Source organism: Mobula hypostoma, chromosome 11, assembly GCF_963921235.1.
Source record: "Mobula hypostoma chromosome 11, sMobHyp1.1, whole genome shotgun sequence".
NCBI classification, from domain to species: domain Eukaryota; kingdom Metazoa; phylum Chordata; class Chondrichthyes; order Myliobatiformes; family Myliobatidae; genus Mobula; species Mobula hypostoma.
The window spans coordinates 113,854,990-113,873,290 of NC_086107.1; the positions used below are offsets into that span (position 1 = coordinate 113,854,990).

The 18,301-nt window shown below is 48.4% G+C and overlaps 1 protein-coding gene across 1 annotated transcript in view; it reads left to right on the forward strand.

The window, feature by feature from the left end:
- The first annotated feature begins 921 nt into the window (after window positions 1-921).
- LOC134354136 (guanine nucleotide-binding protein subunit alpha-12-like) overlaps window positions 922-18,301 on the forward strand; it is a 33,626-nt gene continuing 16,246 nt past the window's right edge. Inside the window, exon 1 of the mRNA XM_063062938.1 lies at window positions 922-2,001. Within this exon, the coding sequence (XP_062919008.1) occupies window positions 1,516-2,001 (486 nt within the window). The 5' untranslated portion in view covers window positions 922-1,515. The remainder of the gene's footprint in view (window positions 2,002-18,301) is intronic.

Below are 18,301 nucleotides of genomic sequence, written 5' to 3' on the forward strand. Positions count from 1 at the left end.
TCCCTGCCGATGTGTGAAGGTCTAATCTCTACTCTGGCACTCTAACCATACCTAAAGTAAAAGGCATCCGTTAGTCTTGCGAGGCCATGGATCTGCGCCTGGAAAGTCTTCACTCTCCAGGGTGCAGGCCTGGGCAAGGTTGTATGGAAGACCAGCAGTTGCCCATGCTGCAAGTCTCCCCTCTCCATGACACCAATGTTGTCCAAGGGAAGGGCATTAGGACCCATACAGTTTGGCACCAGTGTCGTCGCAGAGCACTGTGTGATTAAGTGCCTTGCTCAAGGACACACATGTTGCCTCGGCTGGGGCTCGAACTCATGACCTTCAGGTCGCTAGTCCAATGCCTTAACCACTTGGCCACGTGCCCACTCTAACCATTCCTACTGCCTCATCTATCATCGGCACTGATGACCCACAGCACCATTCCACATGCACAAAGACCAGAGGATGATAGAAAATGTGCAACACAGGGGGCTGCCCAGCTGGGGTCAGGACAGCTGTAGGGAGACCCCCCCCCCCCCGCCACTGCACTCTGTCTGTGCTCCTGCAGGGAACACTCTGTTTAACTGTGATGAGGGGTTTCTGTCCCTCCCTCCCACACTTTCACACAGTGATGTCCAGACTAAACCCCACCCCACAACCTCTCCCATTTCTCCTCCATTGATTCCTCTTACTCACTCCACCATGTAAGGGTACTCTGTTCTCTCTCTCTCTGTTTCTCTCTCTCACTCTCACTCTCCCTCTCTCACTCCCTCTTTCTCTTCCTTTCTTTCTCTGTCTGTCTCTCCTTTCCGTCTCCCCCCTCTCTCCCTTTTCCTCTCCCTCGCCCTCTACTCCCCCTCCCTTCCACCCTTTCTCTCCCCCTTCCTCCCCTCCCTCTCCCCTATCTCTCCCACTCGTTCTCCCCTCTCTTTCTCTCTCTCCTCTTTCTCATCTCCCTCCCTTCCTTCCCTCTGCCCCTCCCTCCTTCCCTCCCTCCCTCTCTCCTCGAGCAGCTCCTGACAGACTCCCAGTAGCTGTAGGTTTACGCTGACTTTCCGAACTTCCCGCCCGCCCATATCCCGGAGGCTGAGATGATGAAGGAAGTGTCCTGTTTGACAGGGTGTGAAAACCGCTTTTTCCAGAAAGATGCGGTGGGAGAACTGCTGAAGCGGGTCAGCGCTGGAGGAAGTTAGAGGCTCGGGTTGCGGCGGGGGCGGTGGAGAGAGAGAGAGGAGAGACGGACAGAGAGAGGGAGAGAGGCAGTCAGACAGACAGCGAGCAGCTGCTTCAACTCCGGCCCTCTCAATGTCATATCCTCACCATCTCTTACTCGGGACGCTACATCCAGGAGAAGGCGACAAATCTGAGTCGTAATATCCAGGTTAGACTGACAAGATGATGCGAGCTGATTAATTTCCAATCTCATTGTCAGTGCCGCCGCAGCGAAGCGTCAGGAAGTTGAGGCAAAAAAGTTGTAGCAACTTTTCCAAAAGTTTTTTCTTCTCCCTCTTGCCTGCCCCCGCCCCGGGCGCGATGGCCGGGCCGGAGGGTGCTTGGAAACACGGCTGCCTGCCGAGTTGCTTCGCCTCCGGGGACGAGCTGGAGATGCGACGAAGGAGCAAAGGGATCGACCAGATGCTGGCGAGGGAGCGACCGCACATGAGGAGGATGGTGAAGATTCTCCTGCTGGGAGCGGGCGAGAGTGGGAAGAGCACCTTCCTGAAGCAGATGCGGATCATCCACGGGAAGGAATTCGACAGAAACACCCTAGAAGAATTCCGGGATATAATTTACGGGAATATCGTCAGCGGGATGCGGGTCCTGGTGGACGCGAGGGAGAAGCTGGGGCTTCCTTGGGAGAACAGCGGGAATGAGAAACACGGGCTCTTCCTGGCAGCTTTCGAGAGCAGTAGCATTGGAGTGGAGGGACGTTTCCAAAGCGTTCTCCCGGCCGTCAGAGCCCTCTGGAATGATGGAAGTATCAAAGAGGCCTATAGGAGGAGATCGGAGTTCCAGCTGGTAGGTAATTCAATGCAAAGCGAAGGAGCAGTTGGTCAAAGGGAGATGTCACCCTCAACTCCCGTTTGTGTGAAGACACGGGAGCAGAATCGGGCCATTCGGCCCGTCCAGTCTGCTCCGCCTTCCATTTTGGCTGATTTATTATCCCTCTCAAATCCGTTCTTCTGCCCTCACCCCATAACCTTAATCGCCCTGGCCAATCAAGAACCTATCAATCTCTGCTTTAAATGTACTCAGTAAATTGGCCTCTGCAGCCATCTGTGGCGATGAACTCCACAGATTCACTACCCACTAGCTAAAGAAATTCCATCCTCACCTGATCTGAAGGAACGTCTTTCTAGTCTGAAGCCATGCCTTCTACCCCTAGACTCCTCCTTTATAGGAGATATCCCCTCCACATCCACTCTATCCAGGTCTTTCAATGTTTGGTATGTTCCTATGAGACCTCCCTCCCCCACCCAGCTCCAGCAAGTGAAGAGTGGAGATGTCCCGGTCAAGGGCGGGAAAGGCTGGGTTCGCCAAGGTGAAGCTGAAGTGCTGGAGACCTTGGAATCGAGGGTCAAGGTCGCAGCACAAAGGTGAGGGGCACTTTGGACTGAGTTAAGGGAAGTTCCTTCAGTCCGAGGGTCGTGGAACTTTGGAATTCCTTCCCCAGGGAGATTGTGCACTCACTGGGAAGCCCTGAGGCTGAGGGTCCTGGGATGAGGCAGGGAATGGGGCTGAGGTGGAAGATCACATCCAAACTCATCAAAATGGTGCAAAAAGGTTTGAAAGGCTGAGTTCAATTTAAATGTATTGCCAAACTTCATATATGTCACCATATTACTATCCTGAGATTCATTTTCTTGCAGGCATTCATAGTAGATCGATGACTCAATGAGATACCAGACACAACGCAAGCAGGCTTTTTCCACGGAGGTTCGGTGGGACTACAATGAGAGGTCATGGGTTAAGGGTGAAAGGTGAAAAGTTTAAAGGGAACATGAGGGGAAACCTCTTCACTCAGAGGGTCAAGAGAATGCAGAGCAATCTGCCAGTGCAGGGCAAACTCAATTTCAACGTTTAAGAGAAGTTTGGGTAGGTACATGGATGGGAGGGGTATGCAGGGCTATGGTCCCGGTGCAGGTCGATGGGAGTAAGCACTTTAAATGTTTCAGCACACACTAGATGGGCCAAAGGGCCTGTTCTGTGCCGTACTTTTCAATGATTCTAGTCATAGTCATAGTCATACTTTATTGATCCCGGGGGAAATTGGTTTTTGTTACAGTTGCACCATAAATAATTAAATAGTAATAAAACCATAAATAGTTAAATAGTAATATGTAAATTATGCCAGGAAATAAGTCCAGGACCAGCCTATTGGCTCAGGGTGTCTGACCCTCCAAGGGAGGAGTTGTAAAGTTTGATGGCCACAGGCAGGAATGACTTCCTATGACGCTCTGTGTTGCATCTCGGTGGAATGAGTCTCTGGCTGAATGTACTCCTGTGCCCAACCAGTACATTATGTAGTGGATGGGAGACATTGTCCAAGATGGCATGCAACTTGGACAGCATCCTCTTTTCAGTTTCTATGACAGCAAAGATGGACAAACAACCAATGTTGAAACATAGACAAACTATGCAAATACAAATCAAAAAGATTCCAGGAATGGAAGGGTTAACATACAAGGAGTATTGATACTGCGCAGCCTACTGCTGCTGTTACTTTCCGGTCTTCACTAACGCTCCCCTCCCCGAACCGGGGGTACCAGCACACGAAGCGGGTGATGGGTGTCTCTGTGCTGAACACTCTCTCATAGTTCTTCATACAAGAGGGAAGGGAGTATTTCCACGAGAGAGATGAATGCAAAGGGGAGCTTAAACACAAACTGCTGGAGAAGATCAGCTGGTCATGCAACTTCCTCGGAGTGGAACGGACATTCTGTGTTTCAGGTTGAGACCCTTCATCTGAATGAATTGTCAGCAGTGGCAGCTGGAACAGTGTCGGGAAGTGTATGGTCATGCACTATGCTAGAAGGGATAAAGGCATAAAGACTATTTCCTAAGCAGGAAGCAAATTCAGAAATCAGACCTGGGAGTCCTCATGTAGGATTTTCTAAAGGTTAATTTGCAAGTTGAGAAGTTGTAAGGAAGGCAAATGCGATGTTAGCATTCGTTTCAAGAGGACTGGAATGTGAATGCGAGAATGTAATGCTGAAGCTTTATAAGGCAGTGGTCAGACAGCATTCGGAGTATCGTCAGCAGTTTTGGGCCCCTTATCTACGAGAAATGTGCTGACATTGGAGAGGGTCCAGATGAGGTTCACGAGAATGATTCTGGGAATGAAAGGGTTAACATTTGTGGAGTTTTTGTTGGCTTGTGGCTTGTACTCTCTGGGAGGGGGGATCTACTGAATATTGAAAAGCCTCCACCAGTCCATCATGGCCGATTTATTATCCCTGTCAAGCCCATTCTCCTGCCTCCTCCCTGTGACCTCTGATGTCCTTATTAATAAGGAACCTATCAGCCTCTGCTTTAAATACACTCAATGACTCGACATCTGCGGTAACGAGTTCCACAGATTCACCACCCTCTGGCTTAAGAAATTCCTCCTCAACTCCATTCTAACTAGACATCCTCTATTCTGAGGCCGTGCCCTCTGGTCCCAGACTCCTCCACGTTTGGAGACATCCTCTCTATCTAACCTTTCAATATTCAGCAGGTTCAAAGAGATCCCTTCCCCATTCTTCTAAACTCCAGTGAGTGCAGGCCCAGGGTTATTAAACATCCTCATACGTTAACTCATTCATTCCCGGAATCATTTTTGCACAGTAGGGGAGTAAGGGTTATGGTGAAAAGACAGATAGGTGGAGATGAGTCCACGGTCAGAGCAGCCATGATCTTATTGGCGGAGCAGGCTGGATGGGCCAGATGGCCGATTCCTGCTCCTACTTCTTATGTTATCTTATCTTATTCTCACGAACTTCTTCTGGACCTTCTCCCATCCCAGCACATCCCTTCTTACATCTGAAGCCCAAAACGGGTTAGTTGTGGGTTGTGGGCGTGCTATGTTGTGCCAGAACCAAGGCAACACTCTGACTACATTGGTCAGACACTCTGTCCAACACTCTGACTACGTTGGTCGTTGGCACAATGTTTGATGTTTCCATGCAGATGTGACAGATAAAGCTAATACACTGCCTGAGAGAACACTGATGGATGGAGGTGTAGCATCTGGACAGGAAAGGAGAGTTTATGACAGGTGGCTAAGGGCTGGGAGATGCCAGGACACGTGCAGAAGGGTTGCAAGGGGTGAGTGAAGGCTGGGAGATGCCAGGACAGGTAGGGAGAGTTTGGGATGGATCAGTAAGGGTTGGGAGATACCAGGACACTTAGGGAGATGTTGGAATGGGTCAGTGAGGGTTGGGAGATGCCAGGACACATAGGGAGAGGTTGGGACAGCGGAGTAAGTCCAGGAGATGCAAGAACACACAAGGAGGTGTTGGGATGGCTGAGTGAGTCTGGGGGATGCCAAACCACGCGGGGAGGAGTTGGGATGGTGCATAAGGTCTGGGAGATGCCAGTATGCATGGGTAGGGTTGCGATGGGTGGGCAATCACTGGGAGATGCCAGGACAATTATACAATTAATAACATGGCTGATACAATCAGTGCACAAGGATTAAACCATTACTATCAGTGATGGGGACTACTGGTAAGAAATTAAGATGTTCTCTCAGTCCTGGTGAAAGCAGATTCAATGGGAACATGGCTGCACGACAGTTTCTCACAGCTGCAGTGACCCAAATTCGACCCGGACCTTGGGCGCTGTCTGTGTGGAGTTTGCATGTTCAATCTGCGGTGCTCCTCCGGATGCTCTAGTTTTCTCCCATCGCAAAGACGAGTGGTTTAACGGATCAGCTCGCTGCTACGCACCACCGCCGGTGTGTGGGGTAAGTGACAGAATCCCAGAGTCGATGGGACAAGGGCAAAATAAAATGCAATTTAGTGTAGACGGTCGACATGGAGAGGGAGCTGAAAAGAAAAATGTGATTTGCTTCATTTGTCACACGTATGTCAAATCAAATAAACAGGAATTGTGCTGGGGGCTAGAGCTGCCATGCTTCCATGCCCACAACTCACAAGCCTCTTTGGAACATGTGAGGAAACGGTCATGGGGAGAATGTGCATCCTCCTACAGGCACCAGTGGGAACTGAACCATTGACTACTGGCACTCCAAAGCATTATGCCAGCCGTTAGGCTGCCGTGCCACCCCTAGGGCCAGTCTCTGACTTTATGCCTCTGTAACTCTATAAAGCTTGAAGGGACCTTGGACAGGTAGATGAAAAGAAACTGGTTGGACAGATGACTTGAAGTTCCAGTATCGGCATGATGGGCTGAAAGGTCACTTGTGTGTTGAATGATCCCAGGACCTCACTGTGGGAATGACAACATGAACAGTGATTTTTTTTAAATACTGGAAATCTTTACCTCCCCCTCCCCCTTCCCTCTTCTCCCATTTCCCATTCTGGTTCCCCTCTCACCCCTTCTCTCTTCCTCCCCTGCCCATCATCTTCCCCTCCTTCTCTTTATTCCACGGTCTACTCTCTTCTCCTATCAGATTCCTTCTTCTTCAGCCCTTTACCTCTTCCTCCTATCACCCCCCCCCCATTTCATCTCCCCTCCCACACCCATCCACCTTCCCGCTCACCTGGTCTCACCTGTCACCTGTTAGGTCGTACTTCTCCTCTCTGACACCCATCCACCTTCCTGCTCACCTGGTCTCACCTGTCACCTGTTAGGTCGTACTTCTCCCCTCTCCTCACCTTATTCTGGCTTCTTCCTCCCTTCCCATACCATCTTGATGAAGGGTCTCGGTCTGAAATGTCAACTGATTGTTCTCCCCCTCCGCAGATGCTGCCTGACCTGCTGAGTTCCTCCAAGCATTTTGTGTGTGGTCCCTTGCGTACCTCTTGCATTTTTCTAGCATTTTTGATGTATTAATTGTCCCTGGGCGAGTTGGGGGATGCAATCGTACAGAGTCCAGCAGCCAGCAAAGCGTGAGCAAATCTGGGGCAGGTAAGCTGAAGCCTGGTTGGGGTGGGAAGTTGGAAAGAGAAAGATTATGGAGGGGTGAGGGAATGAAGAGCTCAGGGCCAAGGAATGACCAGCAAATCGAACACAGGCGATGCAAGTCAGGTCTATCTACACTAATTCTTTTTACCTATATTTTGCTGATATCTTTTTAAATCTTTTCTTATCCATGTGGTCTAACAACAGTATTTTAGATATTGTAGTTTGTGCCTGCCTCTGCCAGCACCTCTGGCAGTGTATTCCATAAACCCACCGCCCAGTTTGGGAAATACTTGTCCCTCAGACCCTTTTTAAATGCAAGAGATTCTGCAGACGCTGGATACCTTGAGCAACGCACATAAAATGCTGGGAGAACTCAACGAGTCAGGCAGCATCTATGGAGGGGAATAAACCTGGAGTCGGCACTTTGGGCTGAGACCCTTTATCAGGACAGGACAGAAAGGGAGAAGAATTCTCTCTACCATCCAGACATGCTCTCTTTTTGCTGCTGTGGAGGTGTAAGATCCTCAGGAACCATTGTTACCCTAGAACCATCAGTGTCCTGAACCAGCGTGGATAACTTCACTCTGCGCAGCAATGAACTGATCCCACAACCTATGGACTCCCTTTCAAGGACTCTACAACTCATGTTGTCAATACGCATTTTTTTAAATATTTGCCCAGTTTGACTTCTTTTGTATTTTGGTGGTTTGTCAGTTTTTGTGTGTAGTTTTTCACTGATTCCATTAGTCATAGTCATAGTCATACTTTATTGATCCCGGGGGAAATTGGTTTTCGTTACAGTTGCACCATAAATAATAAATAGTAATAAAATCGTAAATAGTTAAATAGTAATATGTAAATTATGCCAGGAAATAAGTCCAGGACCAGCCTATTTGCTCAGGGTGTCTGACCCTCCAAGGGAGGAGTTGTAAAGTTTGATGGCCACAGGCAGGAATGACTTCCTATGACGCTCTGTGCTGCATCTCGGTGGAATGAGTCTCTGGCTGAATGTACTCCTGTGCCCATCCAGTACATTATGTAGTGGATGGGAAACATTGTCCAAGATGGCATGCAACTTGGACAGCATCCTCTTTTCAGACACCACCGTGAGAGAGTCCAGTTCCATTCCCACAACATCACTGGCCTTACGAATGAGTTTGTTGATTCTGCTGGTGTCTGCTACCCTCAGCCTGCTGCCCCAGCACACAACAGCAAACATGATAGCACTGGCCACCACAGACTCGTAGAACATCCTCAGCATCATCTGGCAGATGTTAAAGGACCTCAGTCTCCTCAGGAAATAGAGACGGTTCTGACCCTTCTTGTAGACAGCCTCAGTGTCCTTTGACCTGTCCAGTTTATTGTCAATTCGTATCCCCAGGTATTTGTAATCCTCCACCATGTCCACATTGACCCCCTGGATGGAAAGAGGGGTCACCGGTACCTTAGCTCTCCTCAGGTCTACCACCAGCTCCTTAGTCTTTTTCACATTAAGCTGCAGATAATTCTGCTCACACCATGTGACAAAGTTTCCTACCGTAGACCTGTACTCAGCCTCATCTCCCTTGCTGATGCAGAGTCATCAGAAAACTTCTGAAGATGACAAGACTCTGTGTAGTAGTTGAAGTCCGAGGTGTAAATGTATTTCTTTGTTCTACTGTGAATGCCTGCAAGAAAATGAATCTCAGGGCGACATATACGTACCCTGATACTAAAACTACTTTGAACTTTGAACTTACCTTAAAAGTATGTCCTCTTGTTTTAGATCCCCTCACCCTGGGAAACAGACTATGACTATTGGCACTGGTGATTTTATAAATGTCTCAACCTTCGCTTCCTTCACTGCAGAGAAAGCTGTTGCAGTCTATCCAGCCTCTCCTTGTAACTCAGACTTGCCTGTCCAGGCACCTTTGACTATTTTCTGCACCCTCTCTAGCTCAATCACATCTTTCAATTTACCCGCACGTGTACAGAAGAAATATGGAAAGCTCGCGATCAGAGAACCACCAACAGATAGAGCCAGCTGTACTTACACATCAGGCCTGAGCAGCAAGTTTCCAAAATACTTCATGACAAGGGAAAGGAAAGCACACCAAGGATGAGCTAGGGATCACTAAGAAAAATGTCTGTGCCCCCGAACCCTGTGAACTTATGAATGCATTATTTATTTAGAGACACAATGCGGAAAAGCCCCCTCCGGCCCTGTGAACCCCACTGTCCAGCAACCCCCTATTTAACCCCAGCCTAATCACAGGTCAATTTACAATGACCAATTAACCTACTAAGCAGTACGTCTTTAGACTGTGGGAGGAAACCAGAGCACCCGGAGGAAACCCACACGTTCCACAGGGAGGACGTACAGGCGGGACACCGGGATTGAACCCTGAACTCTGACAGCCTGAGCTGTAACAGCGTCACTGCTATGCTGCCATAGCGCCCTTGGTGAGTTACTGGGCTGGAGGAGGTTACAGGGCTCTGAAGGGTTTGGGGGTTCAAAGGTCGAAGGTGAGGCTGAGGAGAGAATGAAACACTTGGAAGGGAGTTTTATTCTGTAGTTTTGACAGCTGGAGAGGCAGACATTAAAAGGAATAACTTCACAAAGAGGCAGATCTTCTCCCTCCTGGCATGTATCCCTGCAAGCGACAGAAGTGCTACGTCTGCCCGTTCACCTCCAATCAGGCCTCCTAACAGTCCTTCCAGGTGAGGCAACACTTCACCTACAAATCTGTTAGGGGTCATCTACTGTACCGATGCTCCCGATGAGGTCTCCTGTACATTGCTGAGACCCGACATAAATTGGGGAACTGCTTCATCAAGCATCTGCACTGCAACTACAAAAAGCTGAATTTCTCGGTAGCCAGCCATTTCAATTCCTATTCCCCACTCCAGCCTCTTAACCTCTTCTCCTCACCTGCCTATCACATCCTGCTGGTGCCCCTCCTCCTCCCCATTTCTCCCATGGCCCACTCTTCTCTCTTATCACATTCCTTCTTCTCCAGCCCTTTACCTTTCCCACCCACTTGGCTTTACCTATCACCCTTCAGTTATCCTCCTTCCCCTCCCCACACCATGTTACTCTGGCATCTTCCCTTCCTTTCTCAGTCCTGATGAAGGGTCTCGGCAACTGTTTATTCATTTCCGTAGATGCTGCCTGGCCTGCTGAGTTCCTCCAGCATTTTGTGTGGGTTGTTCTGTATTTCCAGCGTCTGCAGAATCTCCTGTGTTTAAGGTCTCCGAAATAGCATTTTGAAGATCGTTTCAGAGAAACGCTTCTGACAACGACTTCCCCATCACCCTAAGACCGCAACTCTGGACCCTGACTGCTGCAGGCTGGTTATACAGGCAGCTCTTTGAGGTGGTGTTCCAGTCAATATTCACACTCTCTTTCAATCACAGCTGCTTTGCCTGGTCTCAAGGCATTGGTGGGTTGGGGGCGTGGGAGGGGGCGGGAAGTCATGCGTAGGCCTTAATTAATTTCTTTCACTTAATTACACTTCATGTGAATTTTTCAACCGCTCAAGGATGAATGGTTTAAGAATTCAAACTCGCTCTCAGTGCCAATTTCTCTGTGTCTGAGGAAGTTGTTAGTGGTTGGGGCCCAGATGAAATTTTGCTTTCAGATAATAACTACAGGCTGACTCAAACAATCAGGGGAATAGTTTTGGTGTAAAGATTCAAGATTCAAAGATTCAGAATACATTTATTATCAAAGTATGCATGCAGTATGTATGGGAAGAGATTTGTCTTCCTGTAGACAGCCCTGAAACAAAGAAAAACAGGGAACCCATTCAAAGAAAAAAAATCTAGCCACCAATGCACATTAAAAATCACACAAAAAGCAAAAAAAAGAGCAAACACGCAGAATATAAAATATCAAATCAGGCACTCAATGAAACAGTCCAGGAATGTTCAGTTTCTGTTCAATCTCGCACTGTGTTGTTCGTTCACTGGAGGCTGCAGCCACTCCACACCGATCAAAATCGCACAAAATGGCAACTAAAAAGAGGGGACCTTTATTCTACAGCCGTTCCAGCACCATCCTCCACCAGCGACCAACGAGAGGGAAAGAGAGAATGATCAGTCGAACGAAAGCACCTTCCTCTGGAAGCAGCGAGCAAGAGGGTGAGAGAGACAGTGAGAGAGAGAGAGAGAGAGAGGTGGGGGGCAGAGAGAGAGGGAAAGAGGAGGGAGAGAGAGAGCAATCAAACATAGGCACCCTCCTCCAGGAGCAGCAATTGAGAGTGAGTGAGAGACCGGTCACTCGCACCGCAGACGGCGCTGAACGCCCACTCGCCTTCCGCTCTCGTTCTTGTTGATTTCAATCTTCCTCACTGCTTTAATCGCTGGTAAACGGAGTCGATCGCGGGCTCACGCTCCGTCTCCAGGCTTCTTGGCCTCCAGGCCTCCCGCTTCACTCAAAACCTCACCGAACCCTTCAGAGACAGGAAAGCGCCAGCTCGCCCAAAACCACAGCATCAAACTGTAGTCCCTGGAGGGTGAGTAATTCAGCCGTGGAGACTGTGAGAGAGGAATAAGGTGTCATTATCCTGGAGGTGGTTACAGTACTGGGCTTGATGTCTGTTTTCAAAGGGCTGTGGAGGACGAGAGTGACGGAGAGGCTTGTGGTTGTTGCAGCTGCTTTCTACCCTCAGTGGCCACTTTATTAGATACCCCTGTACACCTGCTCATTAATGCAACTATCTAATCAGCCAATCCTGTGGCAGCAACACAATGCATAAAAGCATGCAGAGATGTTCAAGAGGTTCACTTGTTGTTCAGATCAAACATTAGAATGGGGAAGAAATGTGATCTAAGTGACTTTGACGGTGGAATGATAGTTGGTGCCATACGGGGTGGTTTGAGTACCTCAGAAACTGCTGATCTCCTGGCATTTTCAGACACAACGGTCTCTAGAGTTTACAGAGAATGGTGTGAAAAACAAAACAGAACAATAAATATCCAGTGAGCAGCAGTTCTGTGGATCAAAACATGTTAATGAGAGAGGTCAGAGGTGAAAAGTCAGACTGGTTCAAGCTGACAGGAAGGCGACACTAACTCAAATAACCACACGTTACAACAGTGGTGTGCAGAAGAGCATCTCTGGATGCACAACATATTGAACCTGTAAGTGGACGGGCTACAGCAACAGAAGACCATGAACGTACACTCAGTGGCCACTTTATTAGGTACAGGAGGTACATTGGCCCATGATTGGGCTAGGGTTATATCAGGGATGGCCGGCAGTGCATCTCGAGGGCCAGAAGGGCCGATTCCATGCTGTACCTCTAAATAAATAAATAAATACAATTCCCTTCCTCTCCCAGTCACACTCTGGGAAGTTGCAGAGCCATACGGCACAAAAACGGGTATTTCAACCCATCTGGTCCATGCTGATCAAGATGGCCAATCTGGTACCATTTGCCTGCATTGGTCACAGTTCCTTCCAGACCTTTCCTGCCCATGTATCTGTCAAAGTTCAAAGCACACTTTTATCAAGGTATGTATACATTATACAACCTTGATTCGTCTTCTTACAGGCAGCCACAAAAGAAAGAAACCCATTTTTTAAAAAGCCAGTCAAACACCCAGTGCGCAGAGAGAAAATAAAATTGTGCAAGCAATAAAGGTAAGCAAATAGCATTCGGAACTGAAGTTTTACGAAGGACATGGAGCCGTGCTTCACTGCAGCCGCAGCAGACCGCAGCTTCAGTTCAGCGTGGAGCTGAGTGACCATTGTAGAGCAGTGAGCAGAACCTGGCAGGATCGGCCCTCGCCTCACCTCTGGACACCTAAATCATCCAAACATCGGCTAGCTCCTCACTCTCGGACCCCTCTGTGGCCTGGACCCAGCCGCCATGATTCGGCCCCCTACCTGACCTTTCCAATTCGGTCCGGCACTTAAATCGATCAGGCATTCCGACATTCCTTGCTCCCACCACCGCTTGCCTTTGCCAAGCCTTGATTTCACACGGGGATGCACGGTAGCGTTGTGCATAGCAGAACACTTTACAGTGCCAGCGACCCGGGTTCAATTCCCGCTACTGCCTGTCAGGAGTTTGTACGTTCTCCCCATGACTACGTGGGTTTCCTCCGGGTGCTCTGGTTTCCTCCCACAGTCCAAAAACGTACCGGGTGGTCAGTTCATTGGTCAGTGTAAATTGTTCCGTAATTAGGCTGGGTTAAATCAGGGGATTGGTGGGTGGCGTGGGTCAAAGGACCGGAACAGACTACTCCGCACTGTGCACTTTGCCCTATTTGATGGGAAATGGGAGTGGAAAAGGGAGCGTGGACAATGTGGGCCGAATGGCATGTTGTATCTCTAGGATAGAGAATTCAAGCCAGGAGGAATGATTATATGAGCTGGGGTAGGTTACTTTGGAATGGACACAGCAGAAGGGGAGATTTAATGAGCGAAATCCTACGGGGAGAGGAGAACTGAGATCCATGTTTCTGAGCAGAGAGGATGATCACTATCTCTGTCTGTGTCTCTCTCTTTCACTGTGTCAGTCTCTCTCTCTGTCTCTCACTGCCTCTCCCTCTCACTATTGCCTCCCTCTGTCTCTCTTTTTTCTCTCTCTCTTGCTTTTTCCTTCTCTCTCTCTCTCCCTCTCTCTCCCTCTCTCTCTCCCTCTCTCTCTCTCTCCCTCCCTCTCCTTCCCTCTCTGATTTTTAATCCTTTACCTCACTCCTGGTGCTTTATCGATATTCTGGCAGACACTGCGACTGATTTGTTGTGTCTTGCCCCGTTTGCATCCTGTTTCCCTTCCTTTTCCTGTTTGTCTGCAATCACAAGCCCACACTCTCACCCCCCTCTTATCCAGTTGCCTGTTTTTAAACCACCCCTCCTTGTCTGCAGTCACCCCTCACCCAGTCTGAACCCCTCCTGCCCCGATCCCGCTATAATTTTGGAAGTGTCACGGCCTACTCTTGGCCTTGAGGTAACGTAATGAGGAGAAACACTGTGAGTTTTAACACGGACATAGAGACCCCATAAACTCCAGTGTGGCATGGTTACCATGGTTACTGTGACCTTGTACATAGAGAATAGGCCTGCTTCCAAAGGCCAAGAGGCCTGCAGTGCACAGCTGAAGGACGTGACGGTTCCATTCGTGCAAGACTGAAATATGGGGAGAAGAAACCCAACCAAACCTTGTTGGACATGAAAATGGAGATGTGTTACTCCAGCGGCCTGGGCAGCTGTAACAACCCCTGACAGGAAAGGTCTGTGTTTGGGGAAGGGGGTGGTCCTGTGTTTCCAACAGACTTCTCCCCACAGTATGAGGGTCTTGGTATTGGTATATTATTGCCTCGATACATTGAAAAGCTTGCTTGTACAGTTTAAATCATAAACCTGATTCTGATTTGGGCATTGAGCTAGAATAAGGTAAAACAATAGAAATACAGAATAAAGTGTGAAAGCTACTAAGCTGCCTTAGATACTAGTGGTACATGATACCAGGCACTTGTATCTTGCGCCCGATGGGAGCGGGGAGAAGAGAGAATGTCTAGGGGGGGTGGGGGGGGGGGAATCTTTGACTATGCTGGCTGCTTAACTGAGCCAGTGGGAAGTGTAGAGAGAGTCCACAATACCCAGGGAGTACGCCATGCGGGTACGGGGAGTTAAGGAGGGGTGTAGTAACATAACTTGAAGGACCAAACGGCCTCCATGTTGAGAAATGTCCCAAGAAAATAGGAACAGGCCACTCAGCACCTCAAACCTGTCCCACAATTCAATATGACTACAGCTGATCTGCCACTGGATTCACCTCCTCATCAGCCCAGTTCCCCGTCGCCCAAAACTCCCCGATCTTTTCAAATGCTTATCCGCCTCCTCGTTAAATATCCCCAAATCAGAATCAGGTTTATTATCACTGAGGTATGGCCTGAAATTTCAAAGTTAATTTATTATCAGAGTATGTATACGTTGTACAACCTTCAGATTTGTCTCCTTACGTGCAGCTGCAAAAGAAAGAAACCCAAAGGAACTGATTAAAAACACAGTCAAACGTCCAATGTGAAGACAGAGAAAAAAAAACACAAATTGTGCAACTAATAAAAGTAAGCATAGAAACATAGAAAACCTACAGCACAATACAGGCCCTTCGGCCCACAAAGTTGTGCTGAACATGTCCCTACCTTAGAAATTACTAGACTTACCTATAGCCCTCTATTTTACTAAGCTCCATGTACCTATCCAAAAGTCTCTTAAAAGACCCTATTGTATCCGCCTCCACCACCATTGCCGGCAGCCCATTCCACGCACTCACCACTCTCTGTGTAAAAAACTTACCCCTGACATCTCCTCTGTACCTACTCCCCAGCACCTTAAACCTGTGTCCTCTTGTGGCAGCCATTTCAGCTCTGGGAAAAAGCCTCTGACTATCCACACGATCAATGCCTCTCATCATCTTATACACCTCTATCAGGTCACCTCTCATCCTCCGTCACTCCAAGGAGAAAAAGCCGAGTTCACTCAACCTGTTTCAATAAGGCATGCTCCCCAATCCAGGCAACATCCTTCTAAATCTCCTCTGCACGCTTTCTATAGTTTCCACATCCTTCCTGTAGTGAGGCAACCAGAACTGAGCACAGTACTCCAAGTGGGGCCTGACTAGGGTCCGATATAGCTGCAACATTACCTCTCGGCTCCGAAATTCAATTCCACGGTTGATGAGGCCAATACACCATACGCCTTCTTAACCACAGTCAACCTGCGCAGCCACTTTGAGCGTCCTATGAACTCATAGCCCAAGATCCCTCTAATCCTCCACACTGCCAAGAGTCTTACCATTAATACTATATTCTGCCATCATATTTGACCTACCAAAATGAACCACATCACACATATCTGGGTAAGCAAATAGCATTTGAGACAAAAGTGAGTCGCCAGACATGAACTGCGGAGCAGGCCACAACCTCAGCCTCAGTTCAGTGCAGAGCCGAGTAAACGTCATGGAGGAGCGAGCAGAATTTGTTGTTTTTGAGGAATGCAGTACAGTGCAAGACATTAAAAAAATACTGTAAGTTACAATTTTAAAAAAATAGTCTGAAAGAAGAACATGTGATCCAGACTCCACAGCTGTCCCGGGCCAAGAATTCCAGAGGTTCATCACCTTCTGTGGGAAGAAGTTCCCACAAATGGCTTGAAAATGGTGGAAGATGTTCTAGGGTAAGACCTATCTAATTAGATCGAGAAGCTTCTATGCAACTCAGATGAAAATGACTACCCCTCCTGTCTGTCCTCACTGCAGCATATATATACACACACACACACACAAGTGTGCACATATTATTTATACATAGTGTCTATAAAAAGTATTCACCCCCATTTGGAAGTTTTCATGTTTTATTGCTGTACAACATTGAATCACAGTCGCTTTAATTTGGCTTTTTTGGGTATTGAACAATAGTAAAAGACCCTTTCATATCGAAGTGAAAACGGATCGCTACAAAGTGATCTAAGTCAATTACAAATATAAAACACAAAATAATTGTATCAACAGCGTTGTGCTAACCGTGCCGCCCCGGGACGTGGGAGGAGACCCAAGCATGCAGGGGAAGTGTCGCCGTAAGAGCATGCAAACTCCACACAGAGAGCGCCGGAAGTCAGGACTGAACGTGGGTCACCAGAACTGAGAGTTTCACCCCACTGGGTGACCTAGAGTCGTAACGGTTGTCACAGATGTGACGTGACTGGTTTTCGCGCATGGTAACACTCCCACAAACCGCGCAGGTCAAGTCACTTCTGTGTGCTGGTGCCACATAAGTGTTCCTCAGGAAACTTTGCTGTGGGACAGGCATCATCTGGGAGAGGAGGGGCTCGGTGTCATGTGTAGCAGTGCTATCACTCGAGTTGAGTATGATTTCCTCATAAGGGGTTGTCTATCGGTGGTTGCTGAATGAAGATGCCCATGATGCTGTCAAGGGCCTGAAAAATGGCAAAGCCACCAGTCCTGATGGGATCCCAGCAGAGATCCGTAAGGAAGGTGGACCAGTGTTCCTACACTGCATAAACATCCTTCTCCTGAGGTCTTTAAAAGGAAAAACTACCCTCAGAGCTCAAGGATTGGCTCACTTGACAGTTGGCTCTAACCGTATACCAGCCCAGCAGTGTCTTATCAGTGTACATTGTTCCATCAAGTCTTTGACTCTGGGATGAAGGTACCCTGAGGACAATAAATAGATAAAACCTTCAGAAGTAGGGCTGGCAGTTCCAGCAACTTAGAAACATAGAAACATAGAAAATAGGTGCAGGAGTAGGCCATTCGGCCCTTTGAGCCTGCACCACCATTCAGTATGATCATGGCTGATCATCCAACTCAGAACCCTGTACCAGCCTTCCCTCCATATCCCCTGACCCCTGTAGCCACAAGGGCCATATCTAACTCCCTCTTAAACATAGCCAATGAACTGGCCTCAACTGTTTCCTGTGGCAGAGAATTCCACAGATTCACCACTCTCTGTGTGAAGAAGTTTTTCCTCATCTCAGTCCTAAAAGGCTTCCCCTCTATCCTCAAACTGTGACCCCTCGTTCTGGACTTCCCCAACATCAGGAACAATCGTCCTGCATCTGGCCTGTCCAATCCCTTTAGGATTTTATACGTTTCAATCAGATCCCCCCTCAATCTTCTAAATTCCAGAGAGTATAAGCCTAGTCGATCCAGTCTTTCATCATATGAAAGTCCTGCCATCCCAGGAATCAATCTGGTGAACCTTCTTTGTACTCCCTCTACGGCAAGAATGTCTTTCCTCAGATTAGGGGACCAAAGACGTTCTATCTCCCTGGAGTCTGATCAGCCTGACAAGGTTTCTCAGCGAGGGCAGCGACCATCTGTTTAGATAAACAGGAATGCTCTATCCCCTGGATAATCACAGACTCATTTCCCCTGTTTGTACAAGAACTTGGACAGCCACCAATCCACTCCCAGAAGTAGGTGCAACAAGCTTCTTAGTTCTCTTTATTCACACTCTTGTGTGGACTGCCACGACAAGGCCACTCTCAGGTTGGAGGAGCAACTTCGCGTGCTCCATCTGGATAGCCTACAACCTGAATGCTTGAACATTGCTTTCTCCTTCCAGTAATTTTGCCCCTCCCCTTCCCTCTTCTACTCCCCACTCCGGCCTCTCCCCCTTCTCCTCATCTGCCTATCACCCTCCTCCCCCGGTGCCCCTCCACCTTCCCTTTTTCCCATGGTCCACTCTCCCCTCCTATCAGATTCCTTCTTCTCCAGATCTTTGCCTTTTA